General features: G+C 40.0%; 3 protein-coding genes across 3 annotated transcripts in view; all 3 read right to left on the bottom strand.

Moving 5' to 3' along the window:
* Nucleotides 1-1,099: 1,099 nt before the first annotated feature.
* Nucleotides 1,100-13,391, bottom strand: kcnh4a (potassium voltage-gated channel, subfamily H (eag-related), member 4a). The gene is made up of 16 exons (XM_005726084.1): nt 13,272-13,391; nt 8,858-9,091; nt 8,566-8,697; nt 8,306-8,439; nt 7,665-7,917; nt 6,595-6,752; nt 5,916-6,123; nt 5,351-5,545; nt 5,069-5,268; nt 3,945-4,194; nt 3,623-3,837; nt 3,413-3,451; nt 2,636-2,991; nt 2,468-2,547; nt 2,253-2,326; nt 1,100-2,059 (listed from the first exon to the last, which is right to left on the bottom strand). The coding sequence occupies exons 1-16, from the start codon at nt 13,345-13,347 to the stop codon at nt 1,103-1,105; spliced, it is 3,561 nt and encodes a 1,186-aa protein (XP_005726141.1). The 5' UTR covers nt 13,348-13,391; the 3' UTR covers nt 1,100-1,102.
* Nucleotides 13,392-15,337: 1,946 nt separating this feature from the next.
* On the bottom strand, nt 15,338-16,580 carry hcrt (hypocretin (orexin) neuropeptide precursor). The gene is made up of 2 exons (XM_005726083.1): nt 16,497-16,580; nt 15,338-15,766 (listed from the first exon to the last, which is right to left on the bottom strand). Exons 1-2 carry the CDS (start codon nt 16,578-16,580, stop codon nt 15,401-15,403), a joined length of 450 nt encoding a protein of 149 aa, XP_005726140.1. The 3' UTR covers nt 15,338-15,400.
* A 949-nt stretch (nt 16,581-17,529) lies between these two features.
* LOC102209040 (inactive phospholipase C-like protein 2) overlaps nt 17,530-20,261 on the bottom strand; it is a 65,129-nt gene continuing 62,397 nt past the window's right edge. The window contains exon 6 of the mRNA XM_005726082.1: nt 17,530-19,245. Coding sequence (XP_005726139.1) covers nt 18,781-19,245 — 465 coding nt within the window. The 3' untranslated portion in view covers nt 17,530-18,780. The remainder of the gene's footprint in view (nt 19,246-20,261) is intronic.

The raw sequence follows: 20,261 nt of genomic DNA, 5'->3' as shown, positions 1-20,261 counted from the left end.
GATATACTCATTTCTAATTTTGTCCATCCTGGTTACAACCCAATGAATATCTTAGCATCTTCAGTTCTGCCACCCCCGGCTCAACCTCATGCTTTTTTGTAAGTGCCACCATCTCCAAACAGTAACATCTTGTAAATGTTTCCTTTCACCTTTGTTGCTATCCTTCTGTCACAAATCACCTGTCACTCATTTCCACCCACTCTAACCTGCCTACTCATTTTTCTTCACCTCTAATGGGCAGTGTTTGTTGCTTTAGATTGTTAAACTCACCAACTTTCACTATCTCATCTCCTTGCATCTTCACATGTTCAAAATGAAAGATGAATTAATAGTGAAAGAATGGCTTTCTTTGCTTTGACCGATGACACAAAATCTTACATGCCCCTCAGTATATTATTAATTTCAGAATTGTTGCTAAATGCTAAAGAGTCACATGGACATAAATATATCTGCCATGATGCTACCAATGAATAAAAATATCAAGATTTTTCAGCAGTCTGTTGAAAATGTCATTGCTATATGCCAGGTTGATTGGACCAAGATTGGTCAAATATGATTAACACGTTTCAGGAATATGTTACATCATTCTACAGGTCAAAAGCTTGGTTGTGGCTCCAAAAGGCCATATCTCATGAAATGCCAGTCTTGTGTTTGTTGTAGTAACGACATATCACCACTCAGGGGTGCTGCCCATTCACTTGCGGCTTCTAAGCCAACCCTGGAAACATTTTGTGGCTGAATACAGCAGTGACAATTCACGTGATAGAAAAAAATTAAAAATAATTTAATTAATTTTGCATTGAATGGTTGAGTGAGAGTGTATGGTCTGCAAAATAAGATTGCTTCAGCTATGATCTATGCAGACCATGACATAATCTCAATTCACAAATATTATTAATGCCATATAAAACACAAGAACCATCAGTGGAGAAAAACAGGTTTATTCTGTAGTGGCAGTTGGATTCCAATAGTTGATTGAGAACTTGGCTAAATAACAATTTATTAATTTCAAACTTCACACCAGATTTCTTGGTAAGGTACTCTAAACATTACGTCAGCTTTGTTATTTACTCGCTGATAGCACAACCAGATAGGGATGTCATCAGTGTGGCCTTTCTTTCATATCAAGAATGCTGTCTCCTGTGGAATGAGACTCCATGGTCTCTGTCCTCTCTTTATAAAGTGAAGCTTTACTGTCCATGTTTGGTACTTGCTCCATCAGAGAATTTGCCAGGTCCTGTGTTTGGTGGACAGGACTGGATCCTACCGGATCATTCTGTCTGGAGCCTTCGACAGTACCTCGCTGGTCCTCGTATCCTGTGTATATCAAAGTGTGGGCTCTTGATGGCGTCAAAGAGCTAAAGGCAGTGTGATACTGTGGTTGGGCTGAAGGAGTGGTGGATAAATGTATAGGTGTCTGGGATTTGGTCTGATTATGTGAAGAATCCGAGTTGGTTTGAACACTTAGGGGTGGCTGGGAGTAGCCACAGTTTACTGTAGAACATAAGGAGTGGGTGCTGCTTATCGTGTGGATTTTTGCACTACTAACCACGTGTGAGGCCTGAGAACTTAATGGGTAGCCACTGAAGGCAGAACTGATACCCAGGAGCGATGGACCTCCATGGGCATGAGAGGAGGTCATGTAAGGAGAGCCTGGAGATGTTCTGGGTGTTTGGAAAGGGCTAGAGAAGCACTGAAGCCTCTGAGTTGTGTCTCTGTCAGAGCAGACCAGGTGTGAACAGGATGGTATTGTGCTTGACGAGTACAGCAAGGCGGAACTGGTGCACTGGGAGGGTATTCCACTGGAGTGCCATATATTTCTAGCAGGATGGCTAATCATTTCATGAACAGGTGGTAACTCAGTGGAGATATTTAAAGGGACATCCGGTTGCCAGTGGCTAGAAGTTGTCACACTTGGGTTGGGGAGCACCTGAGTGCCACATGAACATGTGGAAGCTGGAGAGTTATTGTGGAGCATTGTCATATGAGAATGCAGAAAATGTATTATGTCATGGAGTTCCTTGGCAAGGTTGGAAACATCTTGGTTTAAGTTGTTTACCTGAAAGAATGAGAAATAATGACTGTTTATTCAAAACTGTTAACTGTTTATTTGTAACTGCTATCATGTTAAGTTGATATGAATTCAAGCATTAACTGATTAGATTCACTTGGTCAAAGGTAAAGGTTACTGTCACAAAACACATTTGGGCATATTTCAAGGAGCAACACTTTTGCCTAATAAGGGAACATACCTCTTTGCTTAGTTTGCTGACGCTCTGTCTCACTTCTTCTGTCTCAAGAAACAGGCTACAGATGTGTAACCGATCTGAAAAAGGATTTTTTTTTAAAAAAAGTGAGAAACTCATCTAATCTGTCCCGACTTTGGGTTATATTTAATGTCTAGTCCTGAACAGAAAGGCTTATATTTACAATTTCTCATTAATCATGCAGTTTTCAGACACTTTACCTGCAACATTAGTCTTTGCCTCGCTCTGTTCCATATTAAACTGAAATGTGTGATCATTATCCTCAATTCCATCCACGACCCTGACAGTAAGACAAATGGGTGTTATATTAATTTAATTATATGCAAACAGATTATTGATATTTGACCAAAGGAGAATGAATAGGTCACCTGGGGCTGAGGTTCAGAGGACTAATACAAGAACCGGATGGCATGAGTTTGGCAGGCCGATGGTTCAAGTCTAGGTCACTGGTAAGACTGGGTAAAGGAGATGGAGAGAGCTCCTCGCTGAAAAAAGGTTGTGGGGAAGGACTACAACCCCTGCTTCCCTGAGCAGGTGATCGGCAGAGCTGCAGTGCACAGATGTGCCGGAGCTCCTCGCCCAGCAACGTGCTGAGGCAGGGTTGATGGACAGGGCTGCCCATACTCTGTAGTAGAGGCAGTCTCTGGTGCTGAGAGTATTTTACGTGGTCTGTATGTTTTACATCAGCTCCTTGAATAATATAGGGCAGTTTATGATCCATAAACTGAGGAGAAAAAAGATGGAAAACTCAATGAAGCCGATTGCAAAGATTTGTGCATGATTTTTGTTTGGGTAATAGATTCGTTTGCTACAAAAATTCTTAGTCTAGTGATTTTGATAGTGTCAGAAATACTTCTCTTGTAGGATAGTTTTAATTAAGCTTAGTGTTTTTCTTGATGACTGGAGTGTAGAAACCATATATAGTACATGCTGTTTGCTCCATTTCTCTCTGTTACCTAGCAGCAACTGGAGCATTATTATCTCAACTATAAAAAAAAGGCATTTTAAGTGTTTTCATATCTACATGACATTTATCAAGAGAATGCAATGCAAGCCGGACTAATCCCTTAAGCTAAGACAGATTTAACTATGGCTGTATCAAGCATGTCAAGGCTAAATTAATCATCCTAATGAGGCAGACATACCTGAGACTGCCTGGGTGTCAGCTGAAACCGTGTTACTCCCTAAAGGCATGGAAGTGAAAATGAACAAAGCATTACACTCACACTGGAAACTGAACATGTAAAGCGTTCCATATAGCATAGGTATGTTTGTACACCATATTCTGAATTGTGGTGCATTCGAATGTGTCTCATTCTCAGTTTTATTCCATTGTTTCAAAGTAAATGTCTTACATCAGCTTCACTGCCTTCTCTCAAGTTGTAGGTGAGATTGTGGTGGATGTCCAAGCTGAACCGACTGCAATACTCTGGATAAAGCCCCAGGACCTCCCTCAAAGCCCTGACACTGATGTACTGCAAGTCGCAGTATGTCAGTGCCTTCACATCTGCATTGGTCTTGATCACCTTGTCATGCTCTGGTAGGTCAGCCCCTATGAGGTCGCCTTTGCCTGTAGGGATTGTCACATAAACATAGTATGTGTAATATGTCAATACACAGCTAATATGTAGAGAAATCTGTATGAGATTAACATTAAAACACTGGGTGCATACTGACCCAGGATCGCTAGGACCATGCCATCTTTCAGAACCTCCAGGGAACCGGAGCACACAAAGTAATTAGCTTGTAGGGCATCTCCTTGGCGGATAAGATATTCCCCTGGTGCACAGAAGGAAGTTTTGATGTGGAGGGAGAGGGAGCGCAGACACCCTCTGCTGGCTCGCTCAAACACAGGCAGCTGCAGTATGTCTTTGTTCAGATGCATGGTAATGTCAGCTCGCAGTTCATCTGGGAAGTCATGTAACAGCTAAGAGCGAGGACACGATAAAAATAAGAACCGCTATTTAATAGTTAACCACCGTACCGGTACTTAAATGCATATAGAGCTTTGCAGGACACAAATTACCCTCTTTTTTTAAGTACTTGTAATTATCAGCTCATTGTTCACCCAGATATTCTTCTCACAGAAACAAAACTCCACTGCCTTCTTGTCTTGCTACATTTCGGCTTGATAAAACTGGAATATTGCAGTACTGCATTTACGTGTTTCCTGTAAAGTCTGTCCCTCCTCTTGTAGTCAAAAATCACCAGGTACTCTCCTTTTAAAATACTTCAATCTTTTTGTTTTAGACAATTACTTAGAGATATTTGACTATGCAATAGTGCTACTAAGAAGCCTACACATATGGTATGGTTAACCACTCCTAAATTAAACAAATAAAAAAAAGGGCAGACTGTGTTTTTAAAGACATGATAATACTGCCAGCATGTTCTCAGAAACCAGTGGCTCTCTCTGTTACCTTCAACACTGAATTAATTATCTGAGGATACTGATGGTTGGGGGTGTTAATGAGTGGTCTCTCTATTTCAGCTCCAACCCTTGTAATTACAGGAACTTCTCCTAGATAGGCTCTGGCAGTATACTGAAATTCTATTTGCAAAAAAGGACTATCTACTTAAAGAACTGGAATAAGACTCCAGAGAATCTGAGGTGCCCCATATTTTAAGAATGGCATTTCTGAGTGTAGAATAACCAATATCCAAAAAGAATAGACATATTCTTCAGCTACATATTAAAATGATGCATTCTGCCAGAAAAATAACTTATTATGTCCAAGCAAATATTTTTCATAAACACAAAGAGCCAGGAGAACACGGCTAAAGTGTGATTCTTTACCCACCTCATTGGTGTTGATTCCATTGTTGACAGACCAGGTGGCCTGAAAGTACTCCAACATCCTTTGCTTGAGCTGTTGAGGTAGCCGATGCACACGGATGAAGTCCTTGAGATCCTTCATGCGGGTGTGGTAGAGGGAGCGACGTGAATACATGCGCTGGATGATAGCAGTCACGTTGCCAAAGACTACTGCATGCATCAGGGCTGGAGGTGACAGAAATATGGGGACATTCTTGAAACATTTTTCATATAGTTGGGAATTTCCTGCCAAGTCCTTTAAACTCACCTCCCATCAGCATAATACAGATGGAGAAGATTTTCTCTGCATCTGTATTGGCGCACACATTCCCAAAACCAACACTTGTAAGGCTGCTGAGGGTGAAATAGAGAGAAGCAATGTAGGCGCTAGGCAAGGATGGACCACCCACGGTGCTGTTGATGTACGGCGTCTCCAGACGTTTTCCCAGCTCCTGAAGCCAACCTGGTGGAAGAGGTGAGAAGGTTGTTACGTAGGTCTATCTGAGTGATTAAATTAACTTTTGTTATTCTTTTTTAATGGTTGAACTTTTCTGCTGTCGTAGGTGATATAATACATGATATAATATAGAATGACATAATGTGTTACTGGTGATATAATGCAATCTTTTCTTGACCTACACTTCCTCTGAGGAAACAAGCTAGGGGATGAAATGATGCTGAAGCATTCAAGCATTAGCTGAGACGTGCAGCACTGACAGGGCGATGTTGCCAAAAAAAGACACCTAATTTGTCTCAGTAAAGCAAACGAGTGAGGGAGAATATTATACTTTTAACTGTGTGGGACTATTCAAACAAAACTGCAGTGTCCTCACCTATGTCCCAGGTTACTGGGTCACCGCTTTCTATCTCCTTGCGTCCAATGATATACCAGACACAAGCCATCCAATGAGCAAGCAGTGCAAACACAGACATGAGCAGGGTCAGGACTACAGCGCTGTACTGGGAATATCGATCCAGTTTTTGTAACAGCCGTAGCAAGCGCAGCAGACGGACTGTTTTCAACAGGTGCACCAATGAAGTCTGGAAAAGGAGTGGAAAAGTACAACATCAAAGATGCAGATTAGTTTATTTAGTAGTTTTGTCGTTCAAGGATCTGTATGAGTGTGTTTAACTTGTGACACATTCCCACTTCTCTGTTAGTACCATCAAATACTATCAAAGTTAGAACAGCGTAATAGCTGGAGAGTTTGCAGCGGACATCGAACAAAACAAAAATACAGTTAGGGAGATGACTTTGTGCGTCAGCTGAAGTTGCCTTTGGCAAACTAAGACTAATCCATGAGAAGTAGTAGTGTCGAAGCAAGCAGACTAACAAGAATGTTCAGTGAAGGGCATGAATGTAGAAGGATAATCATCTCCACTCGCTTCTCTGGGGGAAATAGCACTATAGCATTACTCACTATAGGCTTAAAGTTAGTCCATTTAAAGACACTGGAAAATATAAAACAAAGTTAATTTTAGATTTTCACGTATCTGGAATAAAAGTCTTACCACTGTAATGTTGAAAGCATAGAGAAGGTCAAAGGGGAGTGCTGCAATCAGATCTACAAAGAACCAGGTAGTGCAATAATGGAGGCAGATGGATCGGGTGTCGTACACCACCTGACCTGACTGACTCACAAAGGTGGTACGGAAATTCAGGAGAATATCTGAAAAGGAACAGTAAAGTTAAAAACAAAAGAGAAAGATGGCAAACCAGAACAAAGAAAACAAGATTTCACTAGAGTCATAGCCGGGGCAGTTAATATATAAAATAATATACATTACAACAATATAGCTCAAGAAGACAGCGGGATATTAGGATACAAAGCCTCATTTCAGCAAATAATTAAATCATTGTTATAGTGCTAGTTAAAGTTGCACAGATTCTATGAGTAAGGGGCGGGGGTTGCAGCCCAAGAATGTTAAACAAAGAAACATATCAAGCTGCATGTTGCAAGGACAAATAGAATTTGCAGCATAAGAAGCACAAAGCAGTTAATGCAAGGTTTCCCTGGCAATAAACCCAACTCTCTTTTGTATACTGAAAAGGCGACTGTTTGTTTAATTTCAGTAAGAATGAACTGAGGATGAGTTTAAATGAAAGAAAAAAAGGAAAAACGTGCTACCAGGTGAGCTAATTTTGTGATGGTGTCTGTCCCCAGACAAACTTGTTGAGAGACAAGAAGTCAGCGAGCCTCGTGGCACATGTGCTATCGCGCATTCTTTGGAGGAAAAATGGGACGACGTGAGAGAAATCTAATTATGATTTCTAACCTAGGGCAACAAAGACAGCCTGAGTGGGTGAGAAAAAGTAGGAGGTAGTCGTGTGTTAGCCATTGCCAGGGAAACTACTGCAGCTGCACTGGGGAATATGTTTCTTCATTTAAACTTAACATTGTTGTCTGTTCGTAATGTAAGTAACAGGTAGAAGAGACTAGTAGCTTGCAGAGTAGAACCTCTTAGAAAAACATTTTCATTTGTTTAAGGTGTTTAGTATTTCAATTTTACCTAAAAAAAAAAATATTAAAGGTTATACTACTGCATCCTTATTTTTTTCAATAAATTCAAATATATTATACCAAGAATGAAGAGCATCTCTACAGCAATGTCACTGCCTATGGTACTGCGGCTGACAAGTGGCCGATGGTCACCGTCCTCATCATGGCTGACAAAGCAGACGTTGTAAGGCACTGTGACTGCGACATAGAAAGTTGCCAGAAGGATTAACCAGTCCCACAGAGCCTTGAACATGCTGTAGTGCAGCAGGATAAAGCGGGACCTCTTCACAGCTGCCACCTTGTACTCGGGCAGGGACGGTTTCTGGAACACACTCTGAAAAGATAACAAGTCATTCAGCTTTAGACTTCAAATCAGCACTGCTTTGATATCCTTGCTTGGTGGCATAGTGATGACACAGATGGAGAGAGTAAGCTAATTTTACAAGCCTGCAAATCTCAAGTGCCCGGACTGTGTTTGCAAGTACTCTAATTCTTGAAGGGCACTAAAAGTATGACACATCATCATCATCATCATCATCACAGCTGTTTGAATAGGGCCAACTGCCCCTATCTGGTACACCTTGGTACTAAATGCAAAACTCACCTGACTCAGGGTTACCTGATTATTAGCATATAAAGGACAGCTTTGTTGTTGAGTGTAAATGTTTAGCTAGTAAAAGTGTAAAACTGTGTTTATTTCTAAGCCAGTGGTTTGCTCTCACATTAGGCAACTTCTTCTTGTTCCTCTTGGTGAACAGCCTGTTCAAGTGGTGTAGAATGGTTCTCCCCCTCTCTCTGCTTTGAAAAAAGTGTGATTGTCCACTTTTTCTTCTCTGGTCAGCAATCTCTAACATTCCTGTAAGGAAAATAATACGCACTAAATAAAATTGTGTGTAAATTATGCCAAAAAATGCACATTAAATGACACAAAAAATAAGTGCTTTTGTTAAAAACGAAAGAAACGCAAGCAGCCAGGCCTCACCGTCTCTTTGAGTACAGCGATGTTTTTTTCCATGTGATTCGCTGACATCTTTGAAGGATAACAGGAACAGCACAACCTCACCTTTCTCATTTTTAATTGGTACAATATCCAGGAGGCACCAGAATGGATTTCCTGGGAGTATTAAAAATGTTATTACAAAGACATTACCTCGTCAGACAATTAATTCACCAAAATGATGATTAGATCTCTAATACTGATGAAATAACAATTTTTTGTTGTTGCCAAGCTCAAGTCATTCTCGTTTGTGACCGTGAGTGTCTGTGATTCTCACCATTTTTCCTATAAAAACAGACTTCTCCTTGGTACTCCTGCTGGCCTTCCAGGGCTTTGTCTACCTGTTGAATCACATTTTCACTGGTCTCAGCCCCGTGAAGGAAACGACACGTGCAGGTTTTCTGCATCACCTCTGTTCGAACAAAGCCGGTTAACTCACAAAAGCCATCGGAGCAGTAGACAATAGGGTATCCACAGCTCCCCTGAGTATTTCCCAGGAGGAAGTTACAGTCTGTGAGGAAAATAAAAAGATCAAAAATCAGGTAAAGTTATTGTGTGACCTGGAGAAACAGACATGGCGAATCGAACAGTAGGAAGTGCATAGATGTAGCCAAAGTATATAGCTGCAGTTCTGAAAGAAAACATTTAAATGTGTCAAGTATAATGTTTTTTAATATAAATTTTTAAATACAAGTTCTTTTGAAGCACAAAAAGTAACTTTTCCTATCTGAGTCATTCTTTGTGTTTTCAGCTCAGAACCCTGAAGTTGGCAGTTATCTAGTGTACATCAAAGAGAGCTTTGAAGTTTGCTGCTGGTGAGCATTAAGTCCAAGAATATATGCAGAGTGCCAGCTGGTCCCAGGACCTCAGTGAGACTCTGGTTCTAAATCATTTTCAGTCATTAGACATTGCACTGATGAATATTTTCCAAAATGTTTTGTCCTGTTAACCAAAAATTTCAATTACATTTCCACCAAACTATGCGAAATTGGTGGAGTTCATTTAAACTGACTGATTTCCTGGCATGGACCCGGCACAATTTATGAGCAAAGTTTAGGTTAGGGTTTTTGGGAATGCTATCCAGAAGCTTAATGTTAGCCTACTTTATCAATTCCAAAACCAATTTTGTGCGCAAACATCTTTTCAAACCTCTAATTGTTGATTTGAGGTGAAGTTAAAGTCCTCCTTTTTTTATTTTTCCATTCACTTCACAGTGAGTCAGGGTGGCTGTAGCTCAAGAGGTAGAGCGGGTCAACTGCTGGTTGGAAGGTTGGTGGTTTAATCCCTTGCTGCTCCAGTCTGTATGCTAAATATACTTGGGAAAGATACTAACCCCAAGTCGAAGATCTGTGAATGAGGGATGTTGTATAAAGTGCTTTGAGTGCTCTGGGAGAGCAGAAAAGTACTATATAAGAATCAGTCCACTGACAATGTGAATGGAAAACAGCCCCATAGTAAGGTGCTGCCACCACCCTGCTTGACAGACTGTACATTACATCTTTACTCCACCAACAATAGCTCTTATCATTGTTGCCAAATAATTAATAATTAAATAACAGTGTAAGAATAGCTTTTCTTTGTGTATCACCAGTCAAAAAGTTGGAAAATAGAATAGCTTACCCAACTTGCCCAGTTCCTTAAGTTACAAACTGATATATAGAAATAAACTTTTTGGGGTGATGCAGTTTAGACTCTATTGTAAAGGGACGCAACAACCAGATGTCTTCATCATTCAATGACTAATGGAAGTGTGCTTTCAGTTGTCCAACCCATCAATATTTAGACAAATAGACTGAGTACACTGACATGTCATCTTTTATTTGTTCGTTCAAACACACTTTGATGCAAGCAAATTTAATTCCCCCAAAGTTCTTTGTTTGCTTATGTAGCAAAGCACTCCAATGATGATATAGCTGCAAGGACAACACCAAGCACCTGTACTGCGGCCAGATATAATGAGGCTGATGCTTTGTGTTCTCTCTACAGCTTGGAAAGTAAACAGAGACTGATAATAGCAGTTTATTCAGATGCATGCTGTCATACGGTATTGTATTTTAAATGATTTTTCAACCACAAAATAATTGCCAGCATCACTAAAGGGTGCTAACAAAGTGTTGCCTCCAGAAGAACACATGTGCAAGGTTTTTTTTTTATTTGATTTTTTTCACCTGAAGTGTGTGCACTTAATCTCATAAGAAGCTAAATTAAGATCTTCCTGCGCCTATGTTGCCATGGCAATTTGTGCAGGAAAAAAATGGTAATGTTGCAACAGTAACCTCACTCTGATTTGTACAAAACACATTTAATAGATTTGACTAAGTCCACTTGCTCAAAGGGGACCTGCTACGATAATCTCCTGCACCACATTTGTATTTTTGGACATTATTGGACTAGCTGTGCATGATTTACAGTTGAAATAACCTTAATTTATCTTATACTGGTGCAAGCCCGCAGTCTTAAAGCTACTCTGACTTTCTTTTGACTAGCCACCCCTCACAAACAAAATGTTTGAATAGCAATTGGGTCAACATGCCATAACCATGGTTAACACTGACAGTCATCAAACCTCAAAATGATGTGAATCACTGCAAAAACATTGTTAAAATGCAAGCATTTGTTGATTCAGATGCATTTAGTATTCCTAACTATCCACAACAGAATGTGGGGAGGAGACAACTGCAATTTCAGCACAAAAACAAACACGTTTGATAGACTCCTTTTGCTTCTACAGACTACAGTGCACATATATCTAATGAATATTATTCTGAAAGCTTTAAAATTGTCGATTAAGATCAGTACCCTGTATAAGTTGTGAGTGACTAGATGAAAAAGTAAACTTTTCCTGCTTTCACAGGTTGACTGAACCACACCTCAAATTATATTTGATTGGCTCTCTGTCTCTTGCATATGCAGTAATTCATCTAAATTAATCTCTCTGCTCTCATGTCAGGATCATACTGCCTATATTCAGTCACCCTCACAGTATGTGATCCAACACTTTCAAATCAATTAACATATATTTTTCAACTATTCCTGGATTCCTGCGGCATTATGCTGAAGCCATCTCTTGTCAGTTGATCCTTTTACAACCTACTCAGTGACTTGATCAGTCCACCGACGCACGACTCACATACAGAGGCACTGTGGCTGCCAGATAATGAAAACATGTTTGCTGCCCAGATATGTGTAAATGCAATTCTATATCTGTTTTCTGCGGATGTGAAGGTGAGGGCAAAAAACCTCAGAGAACAGATGGAGAATTTTCAATGGCGAGAGAAATGCAACGTCTGACCTGTGCACCACTTTTCTTGTTTTCTGAAAAAGTATATATATATATATATATATATATTGTTGATGTGTTTCTCTTTTTTTTTCACTAAATCTGATGTAGAGTAAAACTGACATGCTTGGATACTTGATGTAAGATGTAACTTTCCATGCCTGGTATTGTTCATATGTGTTTGAGTGGGTGTAACCAGGTGGATCTGTTCCATATGCTAAGGTAATAAGATTTTTCTTTCTGTATATTAAGTGTTATAGTGTGAGAATGTTGTTTCATTTCTTTGCTTCTGAGGCAGAACAAGCAGGAAGAAAAGCCACTTATTACCCAGAAACAAGAAGAAAAAAAGTACAATATTCTATGTGCTGTAGAGTGAGACTGTTAATCTGCCTCTTCATCTCATGCTAGGTTACATAAGACTGGAAAAATAATTGTGCTTTCTTAGTAATCCAAGCACATGTAAATATTAGCTTTACATTGTAGTGTAGTTTCACATAATGAGCAAAAATCAAATCATGTCAAGCACTTGGTGCATAAGCTACATTTTCATTTGAAACTTTAATGGCTGTAATTAAATGCTAAAAAGTAATATGTTTTATTAGAGCTGGTATTTAATCAGGATTAATTATTCAGCAAAGTCTAGTGTTTAAATCCAGTAGTGTTTTCAGTTATTAGCATCATTCTGTAACTGCCGCACATAGTTATTTAATTAACGACACTGTGCTGAGCCGGTCTTATAATAAACAATGGATTTTTCAGTAACTTTTTAAAAAGCTCATATATATATTTTTTCCCTTCTTTTTTGGTAGATTTTAAACTGAAAGAAAGATGCCAGACTTTAGCTCTAAAACTTTAATGTTGCTCCTGAAAAAATTGATTTGCCTTTTTTTTTTTGTTTGCTGTTGAGAAAGACCTTGACATTATTCTCAACAGGGAAATATTCTAACAAGCAACACATCATCTCAACAAGTGGCTCTTCAGCTCCAACATATTAAATGGGATCTCACTACTGTTGGACATATTGATTGACAGCAGTGTTTATCAGCGCCTGTCACAGTCCTAAATTGGGTTACAGAAATGCCAATGGCAAAAATCCTAAACGCAAGCTGGGAAAGCTTCATCTTTAAAATTGATTGACCTTTTGCAGCCGACATATTTCATATATAAATGTATTATATACCATTTCTTTCAATATAAGTAATACACATTTTAAGAAGAACACATACTGATCAAAATCTGCGGGGACTAGCAGTTTGACTTGTCCAACAATATCAGTCGCAGATTCCGAATACTTGGTCTGCAGGTTAATCGATTTACTATTCATGTATATTCATCAGAAATGTAATTATCAGCATTCTTTTAAAAAAATCTGTATTAATGCAAAGTGATCCCCTCTCCCCAAAATACTTACGAGTTCCATCAAAGTGATTGGCAATGGTGTCCAAGAAGGTATTTTGTGGAGCAAGGAGGCCCTTCATTACAGGCATCTTTCACCAGAAAAAAAGGTCACAGAGTCCTAGTTTCAATTAGTTTGCCACCATTCCCTATAGAAGACCCGAATTAGACTTTCAACACCGCTTCTTGAGTTTTCTTGTAACTCTTCAGTGGAGTGGAAGTTTTATATATTCTATATTGAGTGGATAAAACTACTGAAATGTATCACAGAGTTTTCCATTTCTTCTTTGAAGGAAAATTCAGAGGTTTTCCGTGCTAAAGCTCTAAAGCTTTTCTCAGCCGGAGTCAGAAGTATTCAGGTTCAGTTGTGCATCGCTCTGTGCTCAGCACTGCTCCAGTATCACAGCAAAGTCTCAGCTGCTCCTCAGTCAGTGTAACTCCACTCTCCATGAATCTTGCCACTGAGTCCCCAGCCTCTCTCGCTCGCTCCCTCCCCTTCTCTCTCGCTCCCTCTCTCTCATAGAAAAAAGCTTGAACCATCCCCCGTTCTATCCACTGAATTTATGAAATATCTCTTGCCTTCACTTTCTTTCTCACATAAAACCTTGCCTTCTCCCCAGAGAAGTTATTAGAAATAACTTTCCTTTTTCTTCCATCTCTTGCTTTCTGACGCTCTCACCTCTATCTTTTGTGAAACTCCACAATGGGTGGCAGAAGAGGATTTTCTGTTGCTTAGACTTCTCACTTAAATTACCAATCATTTTTTCCGAGGTACAGCTGGATCCCGCGTTAATAACACAGAAAGGGAGGTGTGTGTGCACGTTTTGTTTGCTGTGGAAGAACGCAACTGATTATCTTCTTTGGCATCTCTGGAACGATTCTGTGTTTTTATCAGCCCTTCTTTTGACACATGAGGGTAGAGGTCAAGTTGAATAAAGCACAGCATCAAGCGATTCCTGTTTTTGCTCAGTGTAATAATAGTCAATTTGCTGCTAGGCTTTTTGTTGATGTGCTTGAAGAATCTAACAGGCTGCTGTCTGTATCACCACCTCGATTTCACATTTTCTTTACTCCCCATGCATCAACAAACACCCACGCAGATAGCTGCTGTAGAAGATGCAGTAAAAACCTATACACACAAACTGACCTCGAAATAGCAGATTTCACTGGTTCTTTATGTTTCATCGTCACTTATTAGCATTTCCTCTCGACTCCATATGGTTGCATAAAGCTGTTGTGCACACAAATCCACTATATTAGTTACGCATATATATTCATACCCATGAAAATTTCTATTTTTAATCACAAACAGTTTTGTTTTTGTTTGTTTTAATCAGAGGTACTTTCTGTTGGACAGATTTGAGATTTATATGCATCTGTGTCAGTTTGGCAGATATAAAAAATTCTTTAAAAAGCCACCAGCCGGACTGAGTTTGAGTCAGGTGCCTTGCAATGATTGCTAGCATTACAGGGAGGCATGTGTCTGTTCCAGTATTTCAAATCGGCAGACTACCTTGGAAGTCTATGCCTTTAATACCTGGTAAGGAAGCAGTTAAAAAAACAGTTTGTGCTTTATGTTTTATTCTCCCTATAGCTACAGGGATCATATCTTTTCACCATACTACACTTAGATGAAGCAAAATTAAATTTAAGAAACCTGAAGCACCCTACATGCACTGGTGGCTGGTTACTATTTACCTTGGGTGTGGCTGATGGATTGTGCTTATAGACTAACACGAAGGTTGTTTTTATTTTTTGGCTGGATTCAGGCATTCATCAGTGATTTTCACGTGGATAAATCTTGATTATCTATTTTAAATCTCTGGGTGTCTTCCACAGTGTGCTTTTTATCCCATATTCCTCCCATCACCCAAGAAACGTCTATCAAATGCTTAACTTATTCCAGAAAATAAAATTGAGTGTTTGTCACCTTTGTATATAATCATGAAAGTTAACAGTTGATCAGCTTTGATTCTTTTTTATTAGATCACAGACCCTTTTACATATATGTACAATATAGAACATTTTTCCTAAAATTTGAAGATCACATTCAAATTCACATTATTTCTGAGGGGAAAAAAAATATACATTTGGTGGAAGATGTGACTTTTTTCATTTAAACAGCGTCCCTGGTTTTACTCAGTTTCAAACAGGCAGGGGTGTCATAATGGTCGTTCCAGATTGAGCCATCCAGTCCATGTACTGCTCCCCAGCTCTCTCTCTGGTTCTCTTCCCCATTGTCAGAATCCCTGCTGCTTGGTTCCTGGAGCCTTGTAGGAGCTGTTGGAGTCGGCTCTGAAAGCGATACTCGTCCTCTTTTCGTTTGCCCAGAGTGAGGATCCCAGCGGCCGCATCATCCGTGAGGGCTCCACCCGGTCCCTTGTTGCCTGAGCGACACAGCAACACATAAAGGCGGCAGGGACGAGACGGTTCTCTGCAGCACTCAGGCTCGCTGTGAGCGTCACAGGCCAGCTGAGACAGTAGCAGCAGCAAGACCAATACCATGGCTTTCTGGTCAGATTAAAAATATGATTTTTAGGATTAAAGAGGTATGATTAAATAACCGAAAATGCATGAAGTGCATGTAAATGTGAATTAATATGAAATTGAATGGACAAATTCCAATGCATAATAAATATAAATCTCTGAATTTATAATAAAATAATACTGAAATCTATTATAAACAATGATAATAAGCCTAAAGCACTGGTCAGTTAGTATCAACATGCCCATGCAACATGTTGGTAAGCTTAAATTTTAACCAACATTGCATTACGTACAATACAAACAGCCCACATTTAATGATAAAGTTTATAAGCCTGAACATATATGTATATAGCCAGGCATAATTAGTTATTTTTCCTATATCATAGGGAAATTATTTCTATTCTTCTATTTATTTTTATCCCCTCACTCCAGGGTTACAGAAGAGAAGATGCTGTATAATAAATGTACATATGTATTTATCATAGGAGCTTGGTGACATGATAAAACCACATTCAGTAGGAAATGGTCAGTTAAATATTTATAGGAAAATGCATTAAATGTATTCCTCCACTACACTTGAGAATTGAATAACTGATACCAAATTGTTTTTCAGTAGGCTGCTTATACCCTTAGCAGCACAAAAGAATGCTAATGTAGAAAAAGCAATTAAAAAGAACAAACAAAACAAATCAGCAAAGTAAAACCATGACAAATGCTCAACAAACAAACAAAAAAAATGAAGCTGTCTTCTTACCTTGTTATTCATTTCCATCCCAGCAGCTTGTTGGAACTTGGTGGGGAACCACAACATCTGCTCTGTTGTCTGAAGGGAAGTCATCTGGTCCCAGGGGTAGAATGAGTGTCTTTTATATTGTCCTGTGCCATCCATCCCATCAGTCCTCTGGACGTCATTTGGACCAGTGACAAACGTAGCACAAAACCACTGATTCTCTCTCTTTTTTTGGTCTTTGCTCATTTGAAGTTTGCTGTAAAGCTCTCTGCCATTAATTAGCGGCCTATCCCAGGTCATCTCCAAGACGCCTGATTGGACCTTTGATGCACTGCAGGTATGTTTTTGTGGCTGCATGCTAAAGGTTTATTAAGACATACCATTACAATGACTGGTGAGGGGCTGAAGTCTATTAGCAAATATATATATATATATATATTTTAAAAACGGCTGCCCTTTCTCTGCTCTAATGACAAGTTCATTCAAAGTCTATGCTAATGAGGATGCATGGACTTTACTCTCTCATAGTGAAAGCACTTCACAAGAAAAGACCTAGAAAAAGACTTCCGGTAGGGTGTCAGGCATGTCAGACACATCTGTGCACAAATGATCTGCTTTACAAATCGGGGAAGATTTGCAGTAAAAATAACAAGATAACAACTCTTAAAAGTTGTTTTTATCCTCACAACCATTTACTTAATGTTTGTTGCCATCTTATGGACAACAGGAAGCAGTGCTATCTCATTCATGATAAACTAAATGGCTTAAATCTATTTTAGTAATAAGGCAATCATTTAAGATCGATTGAGAATTGACTATGCATTACAGTGCACTTTTGTAAAGCTATATTGATTGTTGCTTTCAAATGGCTAGGTCTCTTTAAAAAATAAAAGCAGTGGCACCGTGTGTGAACCCTGCACAGTAAAAACCTTATATCAGTTTATCAGTTTAAAAATCGAAATAAAATTGCAAAGAACATCCATTTATCCCAGTTCATATCGCTACTTGAATGATTATTAAATAGTAATGAACAAGAGGAGACAGGAGAAACAATGAAGCCAGTTTTAATGGGCCACTTAAGAGATCTCTTACAGAATCCACACTCACTTTGAAGTGAAACACGTCAGGTTACTGTTTGACTGTTGTGTTGTGGTGCTAACCCCCAAACCTTTCATTCCAATCCCACATGCACTGGTTGGCTTGATCTGCACCACAGAACAACAGGTGTCAAATCACTGTGTATGTGGAAGTAATGTTAAAAAATACTTAGGATATCAATAAAACTAACAACAGTTATAATAATATCAATCATGAATGTCTCAGAATTATTATAGCAATATATGTTCCCTTCATACACTTTGCATACATTTTACATCTATAGTCACTTTATTCTTATAGACAGCAGTATCATGTTCCTGATGATCTTTGACCTCTAACGGGAGGGGTCAAATATTCCAGTTGTGACTGACTGGTGAACTCCGTCACTTAAGGACGTGCTCCATCCTAGGGACCAGGACATCAACTCACATAACATCATATACATAGCCCCTAGGAAGGAGACAAAAAGATTGTGTGAGGAGTGTATAAGAATGCCGGAGAACTTAAACCCTAAGAGAATTGACACTAGAGATCTGAGGGGCCTGATGAAGACTGACACCAGCAATAATACATCAGGGTGATTTTGTTTTCTATTTTAGCACTACAGCTGCTTATTTTGTGCTGAAATGGCCATTTGTGACCCCTACAGACTAGTAGAGCTGCTCTACTTTGTGCCACTAAAATTAAAATGGCCTCCTCTTCATCATCAGAATAAGTGAGGGTTTCCTGTATGTCTTAGTTGTGGGAGGGAAAGTGTGAATGTGAAGAAATAAACACTCGAAGACATGCCAAGGTGTCTCTGAAAATAAAAAGGCAAATTTGTGGCATTAAATGCCAAAGTGAGGTAAAGCCTGTACCCACAGAGCTAGAGTACATCGTGGAGGGGCTTGAAAATAGCAGTGCCCAGAGAGAGACAGGGGTATGGAACTGACTGATGTTTTCAGCTGTTATCCTTCTGTTTTTCACTTCTAGCTGAAGTGTAGTATCTCGCTTCTCTTTCATATCTCTGGCCAACTCAAATCACCTCTCAAACTTGCGTCTCGCTTCTAACACGACGAGGCTTCCTCCTCCTCATCATCTCTTTCAACTTCTCAGCAACTTCCTCCATCTCTCTTTCTTTACTGACCTCTTGCTTTCTTTCTACACCTTTCTGCTTCTCTATCTCACTGTCTCTCTTTGGGACGGATTCTCTGTGGGCACAGGCAGCGGGTCAGCAGGATCCCGCAGGACTGTCACTGACAGTCTCTTTTTCTTTCTCGGGGATGGTGTCGAGAGGTACTGCTGCCCCCTGCTGCTGGTTTTGGAATTGAAACTGGTGCTGGGGTAGCGGTGGCGGTTGAGGGTAGGCAGGTGGTTTTGGAACAGGTGGGGCCAGAGGAGGAGCCGATAGCTGGGGATGCAGCTGGGGATATTGCTGGGAATGTGGGTGCAGATAAGCCTGAGGTGCGGTCTGAGACTGGAGCTGATTTTGGGGTTGGCACAGCAGTGGAGGCGCTGGGTGGGTCTTGGCCTGAGGCTGCTGCTGTGTCTGCTGCGGCTGGTGGTGAGGATGGTGCTGAAGCTGTGGGGAAGCTGCTCCATTTTTACTGAGGCCACAGGACTGAGCTGCACAGTGGATCTGACGCAGAGTGTCCAGTGCCTCACTCTTTGCGTGCTTTAGCAGGTCAGCCTGGCCCTAAGATTTAGACACAGAAGAAGAAGCAGAAAGAAACATTTGTTAATATCACTCAACTATATAAAATTTAAATGCATTCAAACAGCATTCCCTAAAGGCTACTTATACTAAGTCTATTTTAAATAACACCATCAATGCAATTTTCTTTTATCCCTCTTTGTTTTTTTTAGAAAATAGATTTTAATCTCTAAATGACCATTATCTGCATGACTTTTTAGTGAGAAGAAAGTAAAGGTGCTTATATTATTGCTTATTGTTAATGTATTACTCAAAAAGATGCAGAAGGGGGCAGTATGAAGCCAATGAACAAAGGGCTTTGGTTTCTTGCCAGCCCTTTGTACTGTTCCTCTCAGCTTGTAAGTACTGCTGGCATATGGTGGCAATGTTATACTACATTTCTGCTCTTTATTTGAACACCCCAGAGATGAAACCCTGCCATATGTGGAGGAAGTGGTCAGGGCAGGCATCCTGCGCTACGGCACTGTCAAGTCAATCTGGGCCACTGCCATGGCTGCCTCCCTCCCTTAAGCTAGCTGTCTCTGCCATGTGGAAATGTGGTGGAGTTTTCTCCACAGGCAGTTATTTCTGTGTGTAAGAGGTGCTTATATTATTAGAACTGTCCAAAGGAGATGAAAAAAAAGGGAGAAAGACCACGCGCTTCGACAAACTCCCTCCACTTGAACAATCTAATTCTTGACTCTTCCCCTCAGGGTTTACTCTCGCCAGATTCCTCCAGCATGTCCACTTCAACATCTGCTCACAAGAAAGTTGAAAGCAATTTTCCTTTTATCTGCATTTATCTGCATATTTTACCTCCCTCGCACTGAACTTCGGTCTGTCTGACGTGCTGCGACAGCTTGCTGGGCTAACCTCCTTGTGAAGAGATACAGTCTGACCTGTTGTGGACCAGACTAAAATATAAACGGCGAAAGGGATAAAGTTCTTAGTGCCACAAGACAGGTACAGCGGTATGACATACTGGGGTAAGACTAAAGGTGATGCTCTGCAGACGATGG

Source organism: Pundamilia nyererei, unplaced genomic scaffold (genome assembly GCF_000239375.1).
Source record: "Pundamilia nyererei isolate P.nyererei 1_Seehausen unplaced genomic scaffold, PunNye1.0 scaffold00018, whole genome shotgun sequence".
In the NCBI taxonomy this organism is placed as follows: domain Eukaryota; kingdom Metazoa; phylum Chordata; class Actinopteri; order Cichliformes; family Cichlidae; genus Pundamilia; species Pundamilia nyererei.
The sequence above is the reverse complement of the archived record's forward strand: the minus strand, read 5'-3'. Positions and strand labels throughout refer to the sequence as shown.